We start from the raw sequence: 25,137 nt of genomic DNA on the forward strand, positions 1-25,137 counted from the left end.
TTCGTCTGATGATATTCAAGGCAGAGTAATTGGATAAAGTTGTTTTAATATTTAATTATCACAACTGTAACCAAAGTAGAAAAAAAAAAACAAAAAAAAAAAACAAAGTTGGACGAATAAATGTCCAGGCTTTGTGTTTCTTCAAGTCTTTCTTGATTAGATGAACTAAAAGGTTTAAAATAACAAAGACGTTTGAAAGCAAGTTGCTTTGAGGCAGTTCTGTTAGAAGAATGAGCTATTAAAATATGAACACACACACAGCCTTATTGGCAGAACCGCTCTCTTTTGAACAAACCAAACACAAATAGCAGAACTGACTGATAACCACAATTATAACAAATTATTAAATCAATGAAGTTAAATAGAAAAAAATATACAATGGGAATCAGTTTTTTGGATGGAGCAAGAATTACAGTGAATGTTAAGAAAAAATTAATTAAATTGATTGGAAAGAAAAAAAAAAAGGACGATTAATGAAAAAATATTTAAAAAATTAATAAAGTCAAAAGGTGAACTAAAATAAATCAAAATAAATGGAGAACAGTAAAAAAAGATTTTTTTAAAACAATATTTTAAAAATAAAATGTATTAAATAAGACATTTTTAAAAGTATTCAACAAAAAGTATAGAGGAGAAAATATAAAAAAAAAAAGAACATAAATGTTCTTGTCCAGAATTCTCTTTACATTAAAAAAAAAAAAAATTGTATGATGTAAGTACATGTGATAAAACAAAAATATATTCCAAAAATCACGTAAATTGATCAAGCAGTTTTATGAGTATCAAAGAAATAACTGTCTCGCCCACCAATTTGAAAAAGAAATGGCAAGAAACAAAGGGAGATAAATCTAGTATGAATTGTTGCGTTATGTTGTAATGCCTACAAATTTTTATTAATCTCTTAAAAATGATTTTCTTTATAAAAGATAAAATTACTTGATCAATTTATGATTTTTGGAATATGATATTTTCATTACGGGTACGTAAATCATATTTATTTAATTTTTTGAATATAAGATAAATTCTGGACAAAAGCCAAAAAATAAATTAAAATATTAGAACAAAAAAAAAAAAGTGATATTTAAATAGAATCCACCAAAGCTCAATAATGACATTAATATATATTTTTTAAAGATGGTGCTTGGGAGCATATGTAGAATACAGACTCGTTTGGTTTGGTGGGGAAAAAAAAAAAAAAAAAAAAAGCTGGAGGGGTTAGTCAGGAAGAGATATAAGTATAAACAATGGTGAATCGCTTGCTACAAAACACAAAGAGGAATGTAACATTGGCAGCCAAAAAAGACTGTCACGGAGCAGAAAGGCTGACCACTGGTCAGCAGCAATGGTGATCGAGTGGAATGCAGGTTAAAATATTTATAATGACCAAAGAGACGGTTAGTTTTAGCAATGTTTTCTGCTTCTTTCCTTTCTTTTCTTGCTGTTAGAGTTCCTTTCTCAGACGGGATCTTCCATGGACATAAGCAACGGATTCACATACTCAAACCCGTCAAACTCGGATTGGTCAATCTTGTCAATGATACTCCTGCAGAAGAAACCATAAACAATTATCAGTTAAGATATTCAAGAAAATCCAATTCAAGATGTTAAATAGAAATGATAGAATTTTAGAAGCAATGAAAAAAATTATTTTATTTCATATATATTTTTAAGTGGTGGTATATACAATCGGTCAATTTACATGATTTTTGGAACATGATGTATACTCTGTGTCGAGTATTACATAAAGATTTTATGTATTTTTAAGAAATGGATATATGGAGTCAGCCCCAGAAATGGCTGAAGCAGTTTACGATCTTAAATTACTTTATTTCCTATATATTTTTAAGAAGGAGGGTATATGGAGTCAGTCCCAGAAATGGTTGAAGCATTTTTCATTCTGAAAATTACTTTGTTTCATATATATTTTTAAGAAGGGGGGGTAAATGGAGTCGATTCAGGAGATGGCTAAAGCAAATCACGATCTGAAAATTGCTTTATTTCATATATTAGCAATACACACAGACGATAAAACGCTTTGGATAATTACGGATTTCAAGGGGGTTCTGCTAAAATCGTCATATTTTAAAAACCAAGCAACTTAAGTCCTCAAAATAGCACCATTTTGTTCGAAAATGAATATAGTTTCAGATAAATTAATAATAATATACATTAAATATTTTAAGAGTTTTAAGCAAATAAAGTGCTAAAAATGTTAACATCATAAAACAGCATTTTTGGTAAGATTTTATAATGACCCCCCCCCCCCCCGATTTGTAAACGGTCGTACCACGTCTCTCTTAAGAGTTTCATTATGAAATTTGGAAATTAACCAGAAGAGATATTACTTTTCAGTTGTCTGAAATTCTTTTGACAGCTCATTTTTTTGTTGTGTTAAAAAAAAAAAAAAAGACTTCAACGTAAGTTTGGAAAATTTTGAAAAAGAATTTCTTTGGACACCCACTGTTAAATAAATCAATCTTTTTATTAAATTTATCCGTTAAAAATAAAAACATAACCGACTTTCTCTTGTGGTACCGAGCAATTTAAAATCATGATATCTGGAAAAAATCGTTCTATTTTTAAAAAGTATTTAAAAACGAAACAGCAGCAGCTACTATCACCGATATTAATTACTTTACTGTAACAAACTTTTCTTTTTTGTTTTGTCTTTTTATTCCAGAACGAATTAAAAATTTTAAAAAATGAAAATATGAATATAAAAAGAAATGTTCTTACATATTTAGTTGGAGCTCATAATACTAGAACATAATTAGTTTAACTAGAGCTATTCGGTTATCAGAATATACAATTTTAAAGCAATCCGGCATTATTTTTAGTCAAATTTTAAAAATATATTTGAAAAACAAATATGTAACGTGTGCACTTTTATCCATTACATTAGTTTTTAACGGTGAATTGAACAGTGTTTTGTTTAAAAAAAAAAAACAAAACGAAAATTTGAAATATGATTTTTTTGCTTCAGTGTGCGAGCAGTAACCGACTCCCTATATATTTTTTTTTGTCTTTTTGGTTTTACAATTTTTTTCATTGGATCACTAATCTACCCAATTATATATATATATATATATATATATATATATATATATATATATATATATATAAAAATACAAAATCAATATTTTAGGAGGTGCTCAGTTTCTAGTTAAGTTCCTATTTACTTGCCTCCTCATGAGGACAGTTAGACACAAGGTCAGTTTTTAATGCGGGGAAAATCCACCTTCCCAAAAAGGGTCAATCTGGATAGAAACAAACATAAAAATTGTCTCAGTCATTAAGGATTTCTCCTTCACTAGCAGAGGACAGAAAAGGAGGAAGTGTACCATCAGAATACTACACTGTGATCTTGGCCTGAAGTCTAGGTAAAGAAATAAAAAAAACGTCTTAAAATGGAAAGTTTAACAAAATAATGTCTCACTCGGACAAGAAATTAATTAAAAATAAAAACCGAATTTATCCAAAATTTGTAAACGATTTGTTAGCTTTAGTTTTTTGATATTTAAATAAGTGGGCAAAAATACTTAAGTTTTCAAACGTCACATTTTCTGTTAGTGATGTTACTTGTTTTAAATGAAATTTATTTTTGTCTATTTGTCGTAATTCTTGTTAAGTTTCACACCCCTTAAGAATTATGACAAACAAACAAAAATAAATTTCATATTTAAAAGTAATTTGATGTCCAAAATCTAAGGCATAACATTTTCAAAAGCCAATAATTATGACCCACTAACTGTAAATATGGGGGTCAAACGCCTTAAAAAAACAAAAACAAAAAAAAACCCTTAATCCTACCTCTAATCCTAGGTACGAGTGGCAAGCCTCCTCCTCCTCTTAAAACCTTCTTTAACCCTAACAATAACGCTCCTCACCAAACAAAGTTCCTTGGTAAGCTACATATAAGTGTCTAAAAAAAAATCCTTCCTTAAAGAAAAGTGCACCATTTATCACCCATAAAAAATAAATTAGTCAACTGTTCTAAAACGCTAGAATGGTCTCGAAATGGTGAATTATTTTACATGAAATTTATGTGAAACTAACCCCCACTCTAAATTCTAAAATTGTTTTTGTTTTGTTTCTATCAAGTCTTCAGAGTGTTCACACATAATTTTCCTTAGCTCTATCATTAACCCAAAGTCAGAGTGGCAACCTCTCCACCCTCTCATAATTGCACAAAGACCCTCTTAAAACCACACATAATCGTTTAAAAAAAAAAAAAAAAAAAAAGGTGCACAGGATTTATCTCCGATAGAAAAAAATTGGTTAACTACCCTAAAACGCTAGAATGGCTCAAAATGGAGAATCATTTTACATTAAATTCTAAAATAATAGTTCTTTATCTTTCATTAAAGTTTTTTAAAGGTATTCACACGTAATTGCCTACAAAGGTAAAATCGCATATTTTGGAGAGGTGGGGTGGAGGGTGGGGGCTACAATAATACCAAAGAAATATTGCAATATATTCATTTTTAAACATTTCAGTTATTTGTACATATAATGCATTACAATTCAGCCTCGAGTTCTTAACTTCTTTTCTTTTAATGGATACATGGCATTTTTAAGGAATTGCAGCATATTTATGTGCATTTACTGCAGATTTTTTTGAAACCATTAATTTTTGGAGATTTTCAGTAGCATATTCTCATTCCTAGCACAAAAATACACTTATATGGTAAATTTCATTGCTTAGTCTTATGTTTTAACAAAGATATGACATTTTTACTGAAAAAGTAGTGTAAAAAATGTGACAAAACACATATGGTCTTAAAGAGGGAAAAATATCCAAATGTGTGAGGCACAAAAAATAGTCATAACTTCCTATATTTTAATTGAATTTAAAAGATTTAAAAAGATTCTTCCTTAGCTAATCAAACTCTTTCTATAGATATCAAGATTGAAATATTCTAAGCTATTTCAAGTTTTTCATGTGTATTGCTACATATATATGTAAGAGAGGGGGGTTATATTGAGCCAGTTCCGGAACTGACTCAATATAATTTTACCAAGAATTCTTTATAAGAATTCTTGGTAAAATTATTTATTTTAAGTTTTAAGCTTTTGTTTCGATTATAGCTGATGACACTTAAGTAATCTATTTTTTTATAAATAATTTTACTAAGAATTCTTCATAAGTTTTGGTTTCGGTTATAGCTAGAGGAAATCAACATATATATATATATATATGTATATATATATATATACTTCATAAGTTTTGGTTTCAGTTTCGATTCAAGCTGATGCACCCAAGTCATATTCTTTATTTTTGAAATTATAACTTTATAATATATAAGAATCAAATTGACTAATATATGCAAACATATTTAAGCGTATTTTACCAGGCTAAGCCGGGCATCCCTGCTAGCTTAGATAAATATTTTTGAAGTTTTAACAAAAGAGCTACAATAATATCAGGGCATCTCCATTTACGTTGGACATCTACAGAATTTCCACACGTCCGCTAGTCTGTATTATTTACATTATTTGGACTACTATTCTCACCTTGGGTGTTACTTTCACAGCATTTCAAACCAATGTAACCTTCGACCTTCTTTAAGGATCCATGATACAATGGATAAAAGTGCTAAGTCAAATCAGTTCTATTTGAAAGTCTTTTGAAGGTTCAATTCTCAGTACGCGTAATACTAAGAATACAATACAATTATGAATTTGCTTAAAACTTCTACCCAATCACTGACTGAACAAGAACAAGTAACCCCCATATCTCTATCTATATAACTACAAAAGTGAAAGTGTCTGTGTACATTTCCCTATACAATAACTCTGTCAATTTTCAGTCTACAGACGCAAATTTGATATACAAGATACTGAGATTTGAGAAAATCTTTGTAATCGGTTTTCGGACAGAAGTTTGGCGATTAAGGGGTCAAAGTTCAACGATTTGACCTTTGAGAACTCTACCAAACTCCTTCGCCAATTTTGGGTATAAACACTTGAAATTTTAGATATCGGTTCCTTGGACATGGATCTAACTTAATAACTTGATTTAACCCCAAAACAATAAATGTTAAGGGGTCATAATAGGGGTCAAAGTTTTAAAAAATTTTACCGTTTTGGTCTATCAAATTACTCAGACTATTTCTGGTCTAAACATTTGAAATTTGACATAAAGGGTATTCAGAGATAAGGCAAGCTTTTTAATCAGTTTGGGTCGAAAATTTGAGTTACCAATATATAAATGTATGTATGTATGTATGTATGCCTAAAACTTTCGACAGAGGCAACGGATTTGTACAAGATTAGTATCGTTTTGAAGTTCGGCCCTTCAGACGACAAATATCGAATAATTGGCTAAAAACATTAATATCTTCACCCTCAACTGGACACTTTTCTAGAGGGGGGGGTCGCTTTTTTCACCGATATTTTCAAAAGTCATCCTCTCCTTTTGATTGTCTAACCTTAATTTAAACCTATGTCACTTTCGGTTTGGCGGTGGCCGTAACAGCAAAGATGTCAGGATTTTTTCCTGTTCTTTTCCTCCTTTGCGGTACAGGTTCGAGCCTGCCTTCCTACTACCACTTTTTTTTTTTTTTTTTGCTCAACATACAACTCCAAACACCCGGGCAATGTCGGGCTGAAATGCTAGTGTATAATAAAATAAAAATTATTATTCTCATCAAAGAAAAAAACCTAAAAAATATAGCTTTGCAAATGCAGATGACTCCTTAATTCAATATCGTCAATATTTGATGTAGGTTATCTACTTATTATTAGTTGCTTTCATTCGTTATCAATTTTTATAAAAATTCCTAGAACGAGAGTTACATTCCAAAACAGCCCATATTTAACATACAACTCCAAACACTCGTGGTAGCACAATATTTACACATTTTCTCATCTCTCTCTCCTCAATGTAACCAGAAACTTTTCTAGACTTTTTTTTTTTTTTTTTTTTTTACAACACCACCATTCATGTTTTCTTTTTATTCTGATAAATTTAACATTAGCTCTTTCGTTTACAATGCTTGAAATAAGAACTTTCATTATCTGTTCACATACGTTTATTAGAGTAAGGCAAGTTCGAATAGTTGATAACACCTTTTACAAACTAATCAAAATGATGTCATCCAACAGCACACAATTGAGGATACTTTAAACCTAACAAAATCAACTTTTTCTCAAACTTAAACTAAAATTAAGAACACTTTACATTTAAACAGAAGAGTCCGGATACAATTTAGTGAAAGTATCCCTTTTCAAGGCAGATTAAAATAGGGGAAGTGCTTTTACAGGACTTTAACCTAATTGAATCTACGTTTTTAAAACTGACACTATGGAAAACAACTGCATTGTTGCTTCTGAATATTTTTATCTAACCAAAACATTCTTAAAAAAATCAATTATAAAAAGTGATATTCTCCTGAAGGTTGAAGGTTCAATCCTAACTGTGGGCAACCAAAAAATACATTTGCAAATTACTTAGGACCTCTATCCAATCATGGCTGATGGAACAAGAGCATGCTACCTCCGTAAAGTAAATAAAGAGTTCCACTCAAAATTCTGTCCAAATTCCCGAGTTTGACAGAAACATCCCCCGAATTCGACTAGATATACTTGAAGAAGGTCGGAGGTTACATCGACCGAAACTTTGTAAAAATAACATTCAAGATGAGAACAGTAGTTCGATGAATCCAAATAATATGAAAACATTGTTATTCTAACTTTTCAGACTTAATTTTACTTCATTTTTCACATACAATTCCATACTTTAATAATACACACATACAAAATTAGTCACCCATCTCTTATTTACACACTGTGTGATTTAACACTACTCTGTATTTTCACCTACAATTTCAATGATTTGACTTGTTTTTTTGTTTTTTTTTAATTTAAATCCTTTATTTTAAAACAGGTAACTAAACACTTACCCATGCACATATTGTCACAATCGAATATTTTAGCCTTACATTCTTATTCTAACTAAACAGAGTTACTTCCACTTGCATACAATAGGGTGCTTCTTGCTTTGCCGAGATTTGGAACAAAATACAACATTGGTCATAGTTGATTTTGAGTGACAATTATGGCCACTAAACGATAGTTGTTAAGGCAGCTTGTGCCCAACAAGGTTTTGCTAGAGCTCACTAGGATCCATCAGTACCGATCAATGCCAACCAGTGCCCTGAGGTGACATTAGTCAACTTAAAAGAGCAATGTTCACCATGGATGATGGTGCCTGAACATTGAAGACAAGCGATTTACCTGCAAATTTCTACCAGTGCTGACCCCTATCAAGAAGTGACAATAACCAACAGAAAATCACCATCATAACTGCCAGTGATCAACAGTGTTCATTACTGGATGACAGTATGCAAATATTGAAGACAGGCCATTTCATTTCAAAGCAGCCCAATAGGGCCCAACACTGGTCATAATCAATAGTGACTGACAATGATCAAATGCAAGTAATCACCTAAAAATGCCAATGACCACAAGTGTTCGCTATTGAAGACAAACAATTTCATTTTGGAGCAGCCTAATGGAGGTCGACATTGATCATAGCTACCAGAGACTGCCAGTTACAAAGGCAGCCAGTGCCCACCAAATATCGCCCCAAACTAATACTAATCGCCAGTAACCCCCAGTGCTGACAATGACAATCAGTGTGTTCCGCTAGTTGCTTCTGCTAGAAAATGCTCGATAGTGGAAGCCATATTATTTAATTTTGGTCACAGCCAGCAGTGTCCACTACTTTCCAAGGCTGACCGTAGTTTAATTTGCTCGGGTTAGTGGAGGAGACTTTACCAAATATGTTCTGGCTTTGTGTCATACTTTTACCGGGATTAATGCTAGTATACAGGTCCTGCTAGTATAAAATATAGGGTTCAAAATTCTATACAGATTTGTTGAGCTTTACAAAAGATTCCAGTGTTCGACAAGGTCCGAAGTTACATTAACTGAAAAATTTTGAAAATAACATCCAAGATGAGAACAGTTGTATAAATAATCCAAATGATACTTATATTTTTGTAAATAAAGCAGAATATTAATCCATTCTGCAACATTATGTGATTGCTACTTATAAGATCTAAAACTATTGAGCAATTGCATTAAATGTAGCATAAAACACATTTGTAAAAAGTATACTACTAGAGTTTTTAGTATTCAGGCAGCATTCTGTCATTTATGCAAACATTGTTAAACAACAGAATTCTGTTTAATTATACCATTTTTCACTTTTTTCTAAATCTTTTTGTTTCCAAATCAAAAATATTAATAAATGTTCCATATATCTCACAAACACTTTCGATTCTTTGTTCAATCATCTTCAGGTGACAAAAACAATGAATAAAAAGCTGGAGAAACACAAATCAAAACAGAAAAAACTAAGAACATTGTATGTTTAATCATTAAAGTCAACAAACTGATGTTAGTTTCCAATTAAAAATTTATGTATCTACACTCAACATTTTAAAATATTTTTACTAGTTTTGTATGTAATGTTATTTATTGTTAGTTTGAATAAAGGTAGCTTCAAGTATTTTTTATTAATGTTAATGTTAACTAAAAAAATTTTTAAATTCAGGTTGGGGGCAGTTATGATTTGTTAAATGCATATGAATTGTATTTGAAAGGGTTATAATAGTAAAACCTATGTAGCAATGAGTTTCTTTTATTACAATTATTATACAAGTTATATTTTCTCAAACTTCTAAATAACATTGGTTCTAATGATTTTTTTTTTGGTGGGAAGGAGTTATTTATTACAACAAGATTTGGGGATCTTAGAAGTAAAACTATACAGTGTGTGGTAATAATCCTATTACACTGAGCAAATAGTACTACTACAATAACTCATTTAAACTTTGACAGTTTTTTTTTCTAATTTACCTTGATCAGATTGAATGGCTTGCTATGTAGTGGATATTCTTTTATACATAATCTTGGTTTTATCATATTTTTATAATATACTAGACTATCTGTGACCCATTGGGTCAGTATGTTATATTAGCTATGGAATTAATGTACAAGCGTGATACGTGTGACGTAAGGAAAATAGTTTTTTGTGACATAACAGAAACATTTCTATGAAAGTATATTAAAATGAAAAAAGAATATAGATAGATTTCTATGAGTCGTTCTGTTTATAATTGTTTATTTTTGAAAAAAAAAAAAAATTTACAACCATTGAATTATAAGTGGTTTGCCAAACTTATAGGTAAATGTGCACTGAACAGATACCATAATACTTAAAATTAAATTCAAATTTTTATATATCTTTCTTAAATGAAATTGTTAGTTGAAAGTATAGAATCGTTAAAAACACTCTCCCCATGTTAAGAATGGCTTTTTAAATAGAAAATGAAAATAAAATGTAACTTTTTTTCATTTGTTTTAAACAAACATTCATGACCCATTGGGTCAAATATTTAATTTATATGTTAATAATAAGGTCAATAAAACTAATTAAAACAATGCGGAAATGAACGATGTAAAAAAAAAAAAACAGAAAGTATTAACAATTGTTTATTTGGATAATTTAAACATACACACAAAAAAAAACACAATTGGGTCTCTGAAAACATACACAGTAAAACAATACGTTTTATTGTCGCTTTGATTATTTATGACACAAATTAAAAAAAAAAACATTTTCGGGGTTATTTATGTTGGTAGTGTAGAAGAAAATGTATGAATGTTTTTTAAGAAAGGTGTATTAAAAATGGAGAATAAATTAAAAAAAGGAAGGCGGTGGGTGAATCGCCATTGTAAAATGCTCTTATGGTTGTCAATAGGTTAAAGTAGATTCATTTGTAAGAAAATTGCGTTAAAATAACTTCAATGTAATATGGAAATGAAAGATGTAAAAAAAAAAAAAAAAAAAAAAAAAAAGTAGAAAGTATTAACAATTATGTATGCATACGGAACCGAAAGTCGTAAACCGGATGTGCATTACAATACCCGTTACAAGGTCATTCGAGTTTTATAATTATATAGATAAAAAGCGTAGAGTCTTTTTGTAGGAGAAATTTAGTCTGATGGTCAGTTCAAAAACAAAAATCAAAATTAGGAGTGAAAGTATTTCCACTATTAGAATGCACTAAAATTTGAAAATTATTATAGGTTGGAGGCAAATCAAATGCAGTTTTTAACAAACAAACATTTTTTCATTAACACTAATTTTCTATCTATATAGGAGTTTTCTTAAGGAAATTACAGAATTTTTTTTTTCTTTCTTATTGAATAAAAAACTATAACTAAGTGACATGTTGCATAAAAAATTGTATTTTCCAGATAAATTCTTATATGGATAAAAAATTAGCATTTAAATAACTAGTCTCTAAAGCATTATAATTCTAAAAATTGAAATATGGGTTGAAAATTAGCATTTAAATAACTTGTCTCTAAAGCATTATAATTCTAAAAATTGAAATATGGGTTGAAAATTAGCATTTAAATAACTTGTCTCTAAAGCATTATAATTCTAAAAATTGAAATATGGGTTGAAAATTAGCATTTAAATAACTTGTCTCTAAAGCATTATAATTCTAAAAATTGCAATATGGGTTGAAAATTAGTATTTAAATAACTTGTCTCTAAAGCATTATAATTCTAAAAATTGAAATATGGGTTGAAAATTAGCATTTAAATAACTTGTCTCTAAAGCATTATAATTCTAAAAATTGAAATATGGGTTGAAAATTAGCATTTAAATAACTTGTCTCTAAAGCATTAGAATTCTAAATATTGCAATAAAAAATGTTACATACGTATCATCAGGAGTCAGCTGCACAGGTTCATTAGTGAACAACTCATCGAAACGGCGCAAGTCTCGCTCTGATTGTAATTCTGGCTTATAAGGCGGGGTGATCTGCTTGTGCTCTAACATTTCCCAATCAATTTGACGAAAGAATGAATGAACTCGGATGTCTTCAAATCCAGAATCAGGAACACATCCTAATCTTTCTTTCGGATTCTGTCAACAAAACATAATTTTTGGAAAAAAAGATGCTTACTATATTAATAAAATCATACAACAACTTGATGTGCATGCTTTTTTCTTATGTTAAACATAACTTTTATAATTTCACAATGATTTATTTTATTTGTTATTAATTGAAAATGTATTAAAATTTAAAATGCAATCAAATAAAACAATTTAAAAAAACTTTATTCAACCCTTTCATGTCTACTATTGTTCCAAAACAATAGGAAATTTGTCACAAATTATCATAAATTTTTATTCGACAAATTATATTTGTATTTGTGAGAGTTGGGACATTAAAGAATGTTTTGCCTCCATTACGAGCCTTTTGGGCTCAACTTGCAGCACATAATTCAAGAACAAGTTAGATATGATATATAGAATTTCTGTTAAAAAAAATAAATCGTGCATGAAAGGGTTAAGAAAATAATTCAGAAAATTAAATTCACCAAAAAGCATTTCAGTCTCTTAAATATTCACCCTCTCTCGCTTTCACACCAGACAGTATGTACTGAATTTCTACTTCCCTTCATTTGCCACATAAATCACTTACTCTCTCTCTATGCAATATTGTATGCCACCTTTTTTGTCTTATTTTTACTTACTGTTTTATAAGAAATTTGTGTTTTGGTTTGGTTGTTGTACAGCACATCAACCCTTTTCGGGTTATTTAATGGCAAATCCAGTAATTTTTAAAAAAGGTTTTATGCTTTTTAAGTTCTTTATATATTCAAATATTTATTCATGATGTTTAGTTTCGCTTGATTAGACAAAAATTGTTGTCTTTATTTTGGATTTTGCAGAACATAACCGAGATTTGCAAAGGGAAAGCAAAAAAAAAAAAAAACAAACAAACAAACAAAAAAAAAAAAAACAATAACATCAATGTTGGTACATTCGATAAATCCAATAACCAAAGAGTACTGTAATAAATAGATTTAATTTTAAAAAGTAATAAATAAGAATTATTTCTAAGAAATAGATATTAGATTAATTTTATTGAAATAAATTTTTTTTTTTTTTTAATAAAACATTCTTTGATTGAATTATCTTACATTTTCTTACAAGAAATGAATTGGGAGAGAATACAGAGGGGGTGGTGGAGTGAAAAAAAATTGAAACTAAAACAAAAAAGACTACCAGACAATTCAGGATGGGTGCAACACATGAAAACACATAAAATAAATCAACAATTCATTAATATTGTCACCAACATGCAGTTTTTTCTTTTTAAATCTTTTAAACTCTATTGAGTTAATATCAGAGACCAAAACTACAGAAAACAAGTTAAACAAGTCAACTAAGAGATTAAGATGCAGATGATCAAAAAGTGATACAAAGTTCCAGAGGGACATAAGATTCAATAGTGTGATGTGATTGTTTTGCGAGAAAAGTATTCTTGTTGGGGGCGTTTCTCGAATGTTCTTTTTACAGCAACTGGCTTGCCAGTTATAAAATGTTAGGCATATCCCTTTCAATTAGAGTTAACACCCAGTTGGATTGATGGGCCTTTTGTCTGTTTTCAGTGTCATTAACTGGCAAGGTTTCCAGCATTAATTCTCTTCAGAGAATTAATTATACAGGCTGGGACAATCAGCTGAAATTTGAACACTTGTAATGAGGAGCAAACAGCATCTTATAAAAATATATAATTCATTTCAGCTTCCGAAGAAACAAATAACTATAGCTCAAAAGTGGCCTGAGTAGGCTTTTTTCATTTGACTACTGCAAAATATAGATTCCAACTCTAAAACAAATATCTCATAGTAACGAGAGAGAAAGAGAGAAGCAGTAACACATATCAATAAAGAACAGAGAAAACCTTTAGATTTTTAAATCCTATGCCACAAGATGCAGAAAAAAAGGATAAAAGTAAGAGTCTAACCAATCATAAAAAAAAAAAAAAATTGCTACTACTCTAAAAGATGAATACTCAACATAAGGCTGTAAATGAATGGTAACATTTAATGCTACTAAGACTAAGCTTCTTTTCTCTAACAACTACAAAAAAACCTTCTCAATCACCAATTGGGATAACAAATAACACTTTACCTGAGAGCTCATCTTTCAAACTCCTTGGCTTAATATTCATAGGTAACATAAATTATAACAAATACATTGAGGATATTGCCAAGGTTGCTGCAAAGGTAGGAACCCTCTACCATGCTAGAAAATTACTCACATCAGAGAGCATTCTATATCTTTACAAGGTCACAATTCGCCCATGCACGGAATATTGCTGGTGCATCTAACACAAGTCTCTCCCCTCTTAGACAGGGTCCAAAACAGAGTCTCCAATCTAATAGGTCCCGCATTATTAATCAAGGTTCAACTTCTGTCCCATCACTGCAATATTGCATTCCTGTACTTGTTTTACAAGTACTTTAATGTAATGGGTTCTGATGAACTCCTAGAACTTGTGTCCTCTTGACATACATACACTCAACAAACCTGTTTAGCAGCAAAATCCCACTCCTTCACTGTTGAGGTTCGTATATACCAGAAAACCTAATAGTTTCTTCCCTCAGACTGCTAGACTTTGACATTTCCACCCTGTTTCCTGACTGTATTAACATGCTGAAGTTTAAATGTAATGTGAGTAGATCTTTTGCTGCTCAACTCCCTACAGTTCACTGTTAGACACAATCCCAAATAGTAGCTGCTTACATCCAAGTGGCAATATGCCTTGTTTGGAGTAAAAAATAGCAAACAAAAAAAAAAAAAACTCAATCGATATTGACACAAGTTTTAAGTTTAGTCACACGACACGTAAACTTACAATTTTATTCTGTAATCCAGATCAATGATTCTCAACCTTGTTTTACTAAAGTTATATCCTAAATTTCCCATACTAAACTAAAAATAGTTATGTTTTCTAAAATTTTAATCAAATCATCTATATTAAGGTTTCTCAACAGAGGATCATATGCCTTCCTCCTTTTTTTTTTTTTTTGAAGGTGGGGCTATATGAGATATTTTCAGGAGTCACAAAACAGTAGAAAAATGAACTGAGGGCAGAAAATTTAGTACACAAAATATAGATATGGATTATAATTAATAATTATTATTTAAAATGAAAATATTAAATTTATTATTAAGTTAAATATTACATTAAATTTCATAACTTATTATGTTGCAGTAATTTTTTTCTCTGATCTAGGCTAAATCATTGATTTGTGTTTTAATTTCAAATTCGTTTTTATTTTTACTCATTTTCATGGTATTTTATTTTATTTTTGTTTCACTCATCAGCATATGCATTTTAATAATAAAACCACAAGAAATTGGGCAATAATCAGGAAGTACAAGAATTTCTTTTTTCTAAAAGTGAAAAAAAAATTTTTTTTTAAATTAAAATATTCACTCCTTTAACTTTCGATGGACCAGAAGTTTAGATTAAAAAAAAAGTAGTCAGAAGACAAGCAACTTAATTTTACCAATTAGAAAAATACAGAAATAAGTTTCACTTAACTACTCATATTGACAGAATTGTCGGTGTAAACCTAATATTAAAAGAAAAAATAAGTGATTGCAAAAACTATAATATCACAGGGTTTTAGACAGCATCTTGGGGAAACAGATATAACAAAAGCTGGATAAAAAAATTCAAGCAAAAACCTAACAGCCAGCCATGGTTCTCTCCAGAATGTGTTGCTGCCATTGCACACGGAAACATTTTTTTCATTGCTTCCAATGTAACACATGTACTGAGACTAAAGCCGCTTTTAGGACTGCCAGCAACCACTGTAAAAGAGTAATGAAGAACGCGAGAGAGTTGTATGCTTAGTCTGTCAAGTCCAAAGTGGCTGAGGAGCGGCTTGGTTCCCACCAGTTTTGGCAAATAGCAAACAGGATCCTGAACAGAAGCGTGTGCTCTATCCCAACTATCATCAATGGATCCGAGGTAATCTTATTAGCATCAGGCAAAGCCAAACTCTTTGAAGCTAATTCTACCCTATGCGACCAAAGCTGCCAACCCCCCGCACTTCCTTCTGTATCAAAAAACACACTATGCGACAAATATCTGTGCGTGATGTTGCCAAGCTAATTAAAAACCTTGATTCCAGTAAAGCAAGTGGTCATGACGGCATTCCAATTATAGTGCTGAAAAAGCTTCAACCAGAACTAGCTCCCATACTTACAAAGCTGTTTAAGCATTGTCTTTAGGACAATTGTTTCCCAACAACCTGGAAAATCTCATCAGTATGCCCTGTATTTAAGAATTCAGGTGATCGGTCATCTCCCTCTCAGTACAGACCAATAAGTCTCCTGAGTGTCATAAGTAAGTTACAGGAATCTGTGGTAAATAGAGAAGTAGTCAGCCACCTCAGTAAAAATAACCTTCTTAGTGACATGCAATATGGTTTCCGTTTCTTTAGATCTACAGCAGATGTGCTAACAGTTATATCTCATAGGATCAAGAAATCTTTCAACGGAGGCTTCCTTTCTAGGGCAATTGCTCCTGACATATCAAAGGCCTTTGATAGGGCATGTCATAAAGGTCTACTTCACAAGATCTCCAGCTATACCATAGCTGGAAATGTCTTTTCAATTATTAAATCATTTCTCTCTGATAGGTTGAGTAGTGGTTGATGGCCAGAAATCAGAAGCTCATAGGTGGAGCCCCTCAGAGGTCCATCCTGCATCCAACTCTTTAATTACATTTTCACCCCAAACAAAGCATGTTGCCACTTTGATGTAGGGGGCTACTATCAGGGACATAAGCATCAGGGTTACTATATAGGGAGTTGGGCAGCAAGATGTTGGTTCATGTTACACTTGAACTTCTGCATGTCAGTACAATTGGGGAAGTGGGGACCCGGAAGGGAATTCCAAAGTCTAGTGGTTCTGGGGAAGAAACTAATGGAGTTGAAGGCTCTCTTACATCTAGGGATCTCTACTGTGAAGCGATGGGATTTAGCTGCTTGTCTGGTTTGTCAGGGGTATTTACGTCGAGGGGGTACAAGTGCTTGCAGTTTGTCAGAGCATTCACCGTTAAAGTACTTGTAGAACAGGCAGAGGGATGCAACATTTCGTCGATAGGACAGAGGCTGAAGCTTAGAGGACAATTCAGGACCTATCAGATTGGCAACTCTCTTTCGAACCTTGTCTAGGAGCGAGAGACTAGTAGCAGATATACCAGCCCAGATATGACAACAATACTCCATACATGGGCAAATGGTGGCCTTACAGAGGTACATGATACTTTTGGGCATTAGTAGCTTTCTAGCACGGTAGAGAGAACCTACCTTCTTCGCAGCGGTCCTGGCAATACTCTCAATGCAATTGTTCCAACTCATGTTTCCTATGAATGTTAGACCGAGGAGTTTAAAAGATGTACTTTCAGATAAAGAGTCATTGGCCATTGCTATTGGTGGTAGAGAAAGTTTCTTGTAATTATTGAAGGAAACAAGCTTAGTCTTGGCAGCATTGAATGTGACAATCCATTTATGTCCCCATTCCACTACAAATTGGAGATCATCCTCTAGTGTATCTGCCATTTCCTTAGATATGTGTTCATTTGTTTTACCCTTGTGCCTGTTTTAGAGCGTTGTGTCATCAGCATATATAACCATCTCCCAGACAATTTTGTCAGGGAGGTCATTTATGAATATTAGGAATAATAGAGGTCCAAGGATAGACCCTTGAGGCACTCCTGCATTTATATCATATTGTTTAGATGTATGACTGTTGAGGACAACCTGGATTTTTCTCTTATCTAAGAAGGATTTAATTATGTTAAGTATTCTTCCAGTGATATCTGATTTTCCTGAGAAGACCTTTATGCCATACCCTGTCAAAAGCCTCAAGATATATCTAGAGCTACCGCTCTACCCTTCCTGCTTTGTCCAATAAATGGTATATATGTTCTGAGATTACAGATAGGATATCTGCTGTGGAACGGGCTTGCCTAAATCCATATTGTTGGTCAGTCAGAAGTTTAGCATCTGTAAGGTGATGGACTAGAGCTTCGTGATCTTCCTGATCTACATCAATAATCTCCCAAATCACATCCTAAGATCATTCATAGATATCTATGCTGATGACACTACCATCTATGGCAGCACATCAAAGGCCGTAAACGACCAAGTTCTCTCTGATTCTCTCTCCTCTGATCTTGAGCATGTGGTACAATGGGGAAAAAAGCAGCTGGTTACTTTTAATGCATCTAAAACCAAACTCCTATCTTTACAACATCAATGTTCTGACCCCCATCTGGCATCCATTGAAATGAATGGCTCTCGTCTTGGGGAGGCTCCATGTTTTGACAAGCTTCTGGGCTTAACCTTTACTCCTGATCTAAAATGGATCACATACATCAAATCCGTTGCCAAGGTCATTGGAAAAATGGTGGGATCCTTCTATTGATACAGTAGATATCTAACTGCTGATGCAATTCTCTACCTATATAAGAGCCAGGTATGTCCAAGGATGGAGTATTGTTGCCACATCTGGGCAAGAGCTGTTAGAAGCACCTTACCCTGCCTTGACAGAGTTCAAAATAGACTTCGTAGCCTAGTAGGGGATACCCTTTTCTCTTCCCTGCAACCTTTCTTACAGAAGAAACGTTGCGAGCCTGTCTTTGCTTTATCATTATTTTCATGGCAAGTGCTCGTCTGAGCTTCAATCTATGTTCCCCCTTCACCAAATATTCATGAGAAACACTCATCTAGCTGAAAACACTATCAATAATTTCCCCCACTCTTTATCTGTGCCTAAACCTAAATATAGATTCCATGAACAAAGTTTCTTTCTTAGAACTGCACACCTGTGGAACTCTTCTGTTTGCTTGCTTTCCAGCTGATTACAATATGGTCGTCTTCAATTTTAATGTAAACAAGTTCTTGATAAGCCATTCCCCTTAAGTAATCCAATTTACCAAATTTCCGCTTCTAAAGATTACTATGATATTGTTTCTTTGACTACTGTACACTCTTTAACCCTTATCCTAAGATTCTTTTGTAAAAAAAAAAAAGCGAAAAAAATATAGGCAACCAGATATTGGTTCCTATTGTTTGGATTTGAAACTGACGGTACTGATGTTTTTCTTATCTTCTGTAACACATATAAATAAATAGATAATATATAAGGATAAACGAAATCTAAACCTATCCTCACCTTATTGAGGAATCCTTTCAAGACCGAAGCAGCTTTCACAGACACTGATCGAGGAATACGGATGGGTTTCTCAAGAATCACTGCAAATAGAAAAAAATGCTGCAGACATCAGAAAGATAAAGATGGATCCTTGCAAATATTGAATAAGTTTAGAAATCAGACGGGGGGGGGCAAACAAAAGCATGCATTAAGGGATCACTTCAGGTCAGAATCAGTTAAAATCAACCCATTAAAAGAAATGTTATGCCTTTTTTAGTCACATACAAAATTTTTTAAAATGATACTTACACAGATTTGAGTGTATAAGATGGATTCAAAAACGCAAGAAAAAAAAATTAAAATGTACCTACAAAAAGGTTTAGAATAATACATAGCGTTAAGATTCGCAAAGTTCTTTTCAGTGCTTTAAGACGATGCAACTAGTCACAAAATAAAAAAAAATAGTTTTCCTCACTAATTTCGGTTAAGTGTGTGTATGTGGGTGTCATTTGGATTATTCAAACTACTGTTCTCATTTTGGCTGTTATGTTCACAACGTTTCAGCCGATATAAGTTCAGATCTCTTTAGGTGCATCATGTCAAATTTGGAAAGCTGTATGGAATTTTGAAACAAACTTTATTTAATCCATGACGATAGATTGTTTTTATTTCATCAGCCATCACTGGGTAGAAGTATTAATTTATGTTATGCTTGATTATTGTTTCATGTAGTTAGAATTGAACCTTCAACTTCCAGAGGACAGGAACTTAGAACTGATTATTAACCAACATTTTTAACTGCTAGTCCATAGGTAATCTAGATATGCAGTTATGTAGTATTACTATTATTAGAAAATTATTGTTTGTGATTTCATACTCCCATGAAACTTCCTCCTTCGGAGAAAGCTTGTTAAATCCGTCTCAGTGTTAATGCCGCAATTTCATACATATAATGTTGCAATAACCAAAACAACAATATATATATATATATATATATATATATCTATAATATAAAGCTGAACGTGTGTGTGTGTGTGTCTGGTCACAAATAGGCTCCTATATGGTTGACTATTATAGAAAACTGATCACATATAATGATAGAAGATGTATCGAGACATGGGTATGTTTGATCTGGCAGAACGGTGGTTCATTAAAATTGTGGGGTCTGCGTTTGCGCCTGGCCCCCAAAGTATAGAAATAAAAAAATTTAAAAATGAAGAAACCCCCCGCCCCGTTTACAAGGGTTTTTGATATAGATGTACATAAGAATCCTTTGATAAGCATGTTTCAACTTAAATAGGGATGGTATAATAAAATTATGGGGTCTGCGTTTGTGCCTGGCCTCCATAGAATGGAAATAGACACAAACTTTAATAAAGACTTTTCATATCTATCTGCGTAAGTATACTTTGATAATTATGTTTCAGTTTGAAGAAATATGGCATAATAAAATTATTGAGTGTTCGTTCGCGCCTGACCTCCATAGAATGGAAATATGTCACAAATTTTAACAAGATTTTTTAATATAGATCCACAGAATATTGTGATAAGTGTTTCAGTGTGAACAGGTATGGTATAATAAATTATGGGGTTTATCTATTTTATTTTTACTTTCATCATATTTTGCTTTGGTTTTGATACCGTCAAATTCGAAGCTATCTCTTTACAACCCTTCCTTTTCATAAAGTCCATTTTCTGTAGGCTGTTTTTGAACCCAGTCAATGACGGATACTTTTGCTAGTATATATATATATATATATATATATATATATATATATATATATATATATATACACACACACACACACATTTATTATACAATGAATTTCTTCAGTGTTAAAATCATTTCATAACCATATATATACACTTTGTTACTCATATTGCAATTTTCTTATTGATCTGATATTTATATTAATTGGTTTCCATATTGTATTTAATCTTGTACTTAGAATACCATTGTCGTTGAACACATACTGTTTTATTGTGCTGTCTTATTCTTTGCCTATAATTTATTTCTTACTTCTCCCCACAAGGGGTATATGGTTCCCCTTTTTCCTGTATGTGTTCAGTTATAAGAAACTTTAATTTTCCCACTTATTACAGCTTTCCATTATTCTTTTAGACTTACTTTTAACCAACGACACGTCTCACCTTTGTATATTTATTTGAATGACATATGCTCAATTCTTGGTCATAAGTTTTTTTTGTAGGAGGCTTGATTTGGACGAGTTGTGTTGCTCTTGATTATTATCCTTTTGTCATTTGGATTACATGTTCTCAGAATATTCTCAAACAAGTCTTTCCTATATGGTAGATAAAATAAAAGCTCAATACAGTCACAGATAAATCCAGATTCTTTTTATTACTCAAGAAGTGTTGATGTTTTTGTTATCTATTCTTGTACAATTAAAGAAAAAAAAAAAAGTGATGTCTTGAAACAAAGTGAGTGCCTCATGGAAACATTGTCCAAAATTTTGCCCTTTTTATTTTTCTTTTATGAAAATTGCTCCAGACAAGACATAATGCCACTTGATGTAAAGAGCTAAGAAAAAAAAAAAAAAGGAAAAATACTTCAAGGTCACAAACTAGATAACAGTAAGTGTTAGTTGAATAGATTCAGAATCCAAAAAACAATTTTTCCCCTTTGACAGAACATCACTCATGGAATGTGAGGAATAAACGACAAAATAAGGGAAACAAGAGTTATGAGGCTGCTGAAAATAAACCCAACGTTAATTTTCTACTCTCTTCAAATTATGGGATGCCTGATAAAGAAAATTAATAAAAACATTCTCCAAAGAGGAAATAGGTAAGTAACATATCTATAATTCTCTTGATCAAAAAAAAAAAAAAAAAAAAATAGAGTCCGAGCTACAGGCCTGCTATGCACTACTGCATTCTCCACAAAGCAAAGATCTTCACTGTGCATTCTCATCACAATCAAAATCACATTTTCAGCAAACACAAGCAATGGGTTAAAGGAGAGAAATAAATAGTTAAATCAGTGCTTGATCATAACTCCCTCTTTAAGGAAAAACAAAACAAAAATTATGATGTACGTATCCATGACGAAAAGAAAATAGCATACACCAAAAATTATGTAAATTTATCAAATAGTTTAATTTTTATAAATAAAATCATTTTTAAGCAATTGATGGAAATTTGCAGCCATTAAAACGAACGATGTATAAGGCTGATTCTGAACTATTTCTGAAGAGCTATTTTAAGAAGGAGTTAACTGGTGATGAATTTCAAAATGGTATGCTGAAATAATCGATTGTCACTTAAATATCAAATTTAATTTTCTTTTAAAATAAAATTACTATCAAGTCGCATGATTTTTGCTGTGCGCTATTTTCTTTCCGTAATGGGTACATACATCATAAAGATTTTGCATTGTTTTTTTATAGGAGATTTATGGAGGAGCACCATTAAATTATATATTTCTAAAATATTCTTTGAAAACCTTTAGAGCAACACGAGTTAATTTAGTCTTTCTTTTATGACACATTAAACATTGAATTGATACTAAAATATTGCAATACCCATTTGGAAATGATTCATTGAAAGAACATTTCTATTTCATTCCTGTGGTTGTTTGGTTCTACAGCATATCAACCATTTTCACGTTATTTAATGCTGAATCCAGCAGTAATTTTGGAAAAATGATTTTATGCTTCAAGTTCTTTATATCTTCAAATATTTATTCATTATGTTTTGTTTGCTTGTTTTGAAGAAAAAAATTGTTTTTGACTTTGCAGAACATGATTGAGTTTTAAAAAGGGAAAGAAAAAAAAAACAATAATATCAATGTTTAGGCCAGAAAGCCAGTATCTTCAGATGGCCAGATCTAGTAACTAAGAGGCAACTCCACTTTCTACACAGCCCTCAAATGTGGCCTCACCACTAGATGTCTTTTTAGGCAATACCCAGGACCTCCACGATTCGGAGGAAATAAATCACTATATTGAATAATGTAGGCAAATAAAACAAAGAAATGGGATATTCAAAGATATAATCAAACACAAACAGCATTTTAACAAAGTACTGGATTTATTAAATAAGCACAAACAGCCAAGCCAATACAATAAAGTTTAAGCCAAAACTCAATGCACTCATCTTTCATAGATCATACATGATATGCAGACCTGGCACACACAAATGGTTTAATATCATTTCTAATAGAGCTTCACAGCTATACTGAATCCCTGAACGTTTTTATGTGCATTACTCAGGATACCGTTTTTATCTTGAATATTATCCTCATATTTTGACTGGCATAACCTCTGACCTTTAAGTGTAACTTGTTGAACTTTTGAATCCGGATAAAATTTCAAACCAAACCCTTTATCTAATACATAGGGGTTGGGATAAACTGATCTTATTCCATCAGTCAACAGTCATAAGTAATTCTTAATTATGTTCTGAGTATTGCCTGTACTGGGAATTGATTGAACCTTCAACCTCCAAAAGACTGTCATTGAAACTGATTATTACTTAATACTTTATCTGTTGCACCATCAGTCCATGCGGAATAATCCAAGCAATCAATCCTCATCTAAAAAATTCCAAAACGTTTTCATGCCCGTGAATATGAATTCAAACTTTGTATTCAAATGTATAACAATGCTCGAAAATTTGTGATGATTGATTGAACCATGAAACTGCAGTAAAGCAATAAGATAAGCCTTATATAATATATTTTCATTTGTACAAACATTATTGGCTACATATATGCATACATATTTCAGCTGTGATTTTGTATAAAATCCAGCCTCCTCGGACTTCCAGATCAACTGGAAACAAATTGGATAGAAAAAAAAAGTTTGTTTTGCTTTGTATCAGTCTTGCTTTAGATTACATTTTCTTTTTTAAAACTTTTGTAACAAAATCTGGATTTTGGGAGAGAAGATATGTTTATTGCATAATAATCAACAAAAAATAACGGAATGAAATTGCAAGTCAAGGAAGGCAATTCCATCAATGAATTCACTTGTTAAATTGATTCAAAGTATACTGCAGATATTTACCCCACCGCCTCAAATCAGTATGTAACACAAGGTTATTTTTAATCTTAGGGGTGTATCAGGTTATTTATAAAAGCCTATCAAATCGTGAGCCACCAGTAGAAAGGAAGCAGGTAAATACAAATTTATATTTTTCAGGTAATCACCTTACTAGGCATTACCTCCCCTTTCTTAAGGAGGGGATTGTTTTATTTACAGAGAATGCCAACAGGGCTGACTTAAGTTCCATTTTGTGGAAAGAGAGAGAGAGAGTACATTATAGTCCAGGGGAGAAAATTCAAAACTCATTCCTTTGGAAATTTGTCCATATTGAATTGTTTCCCCCCTTATAATCAAACCACCAACCACATATGTTTCTGTTTTCTTTGATATTTTATAAAAGAGAATGTTGACATAATAATCAAATAAGGTAAAGTAGTGAACGGTTTGTACCTTCACATTTTTTAATACTGCAATAGCACCAATGATAGCAAGGAGTTTTGCATTGCAGGCACGATGAACGGTCTTCTAGTAAAAAGACAAGATAAGAAAGAATTGACTCACACTGAAAATTAAACAAGATTTGAACAAGGAACTAAAAGAGACATCCATTAAAATGAACATAAAATTTAATCCACAAATTGTTACGAACGAGAGATCAACAGGAATATATAAAAGAATGTTTGGTTCGTATCCAACATTCCCTCTACATCAAAAATAAAGAAAAATTTGTATAACGTACATAACTGTGACAAAAAGAAAATATATTCCAAAAATTAGGTAAATTCATCAAATAGTTGTATTTTTATCAATAAAATCATTTGTAATGGAAATTTAGAGGCAGTACAACGTAAAATATGCCAAGTTTGAATTATTGTGGAATTATCTCCCTTTTTGTTAAGATTGGTTCCAAAATGGTGGGCACGACAGCCACTCTACGATTACTGGTTAAATTAGATTTTTTGATTTGAAAATAAAACTATCAGATCAATTTATGTGATTTTTAAAATATATTTTCGTTTCACATAACGTAAGTACATCAGGCAGATTTTCTTCTTTTTTTTTTTTTAA

The 25,137-nt window shown here is 31.7% G+C and overlaps 1 protein-coding gene across 7 annotated transcripts in view; it reads right to left on the reverse strand.

The window, feature by feature from the left end:
* Positions 1-1,426: 1,426 nt before the first annotated feature.
* The window catches only part of LOC145291555 (protein kinase C iota type-like), a 355,461-nt gene continuing 331,750 nt past the window's right edge, over positions 1,427-25,137 (reverse strand). For all 7 annotated transcript variants that reach the window (XM_080137652.1, XM_080137646.1, XM_080137627.1 and 4 more), the window contains 3 exons: positions 19,082-19,161; positions 11,748-11,953; positions 1,427-1,543 (listed from right to left, as the gene is read on the reverse strand). In XM_080137652.1, coding sequence (XP_079993778.1) covers positions 1,456-1,543; positions 11,748-11,953; positions 19,082-19,161 — 374 coding nt within the window. In that variant the 3' untranslated portion in view covers positions 1,427-1,455. The remainder of the gene's footprint in view (positions 1,544-11,747; positions 11,954-19,081; positions 19,162-25,137) is intronic.

Source organism: Euprymna scolopes, chromosome 2 (genome assembly GCF_053919585.1).
Source record: "Euprymna scolopes isolate OS-2025 chromosome 2, ASM5391958v1, whole genome shotgun sequence".
NCBI classification, from domain to species: domain Eukaryota; kingdom Metazoa; phylum Mollusca; class Cephalopoda; order Sepiida; family Sepiolidae; genus Euprymna; species Euprymna scolopes.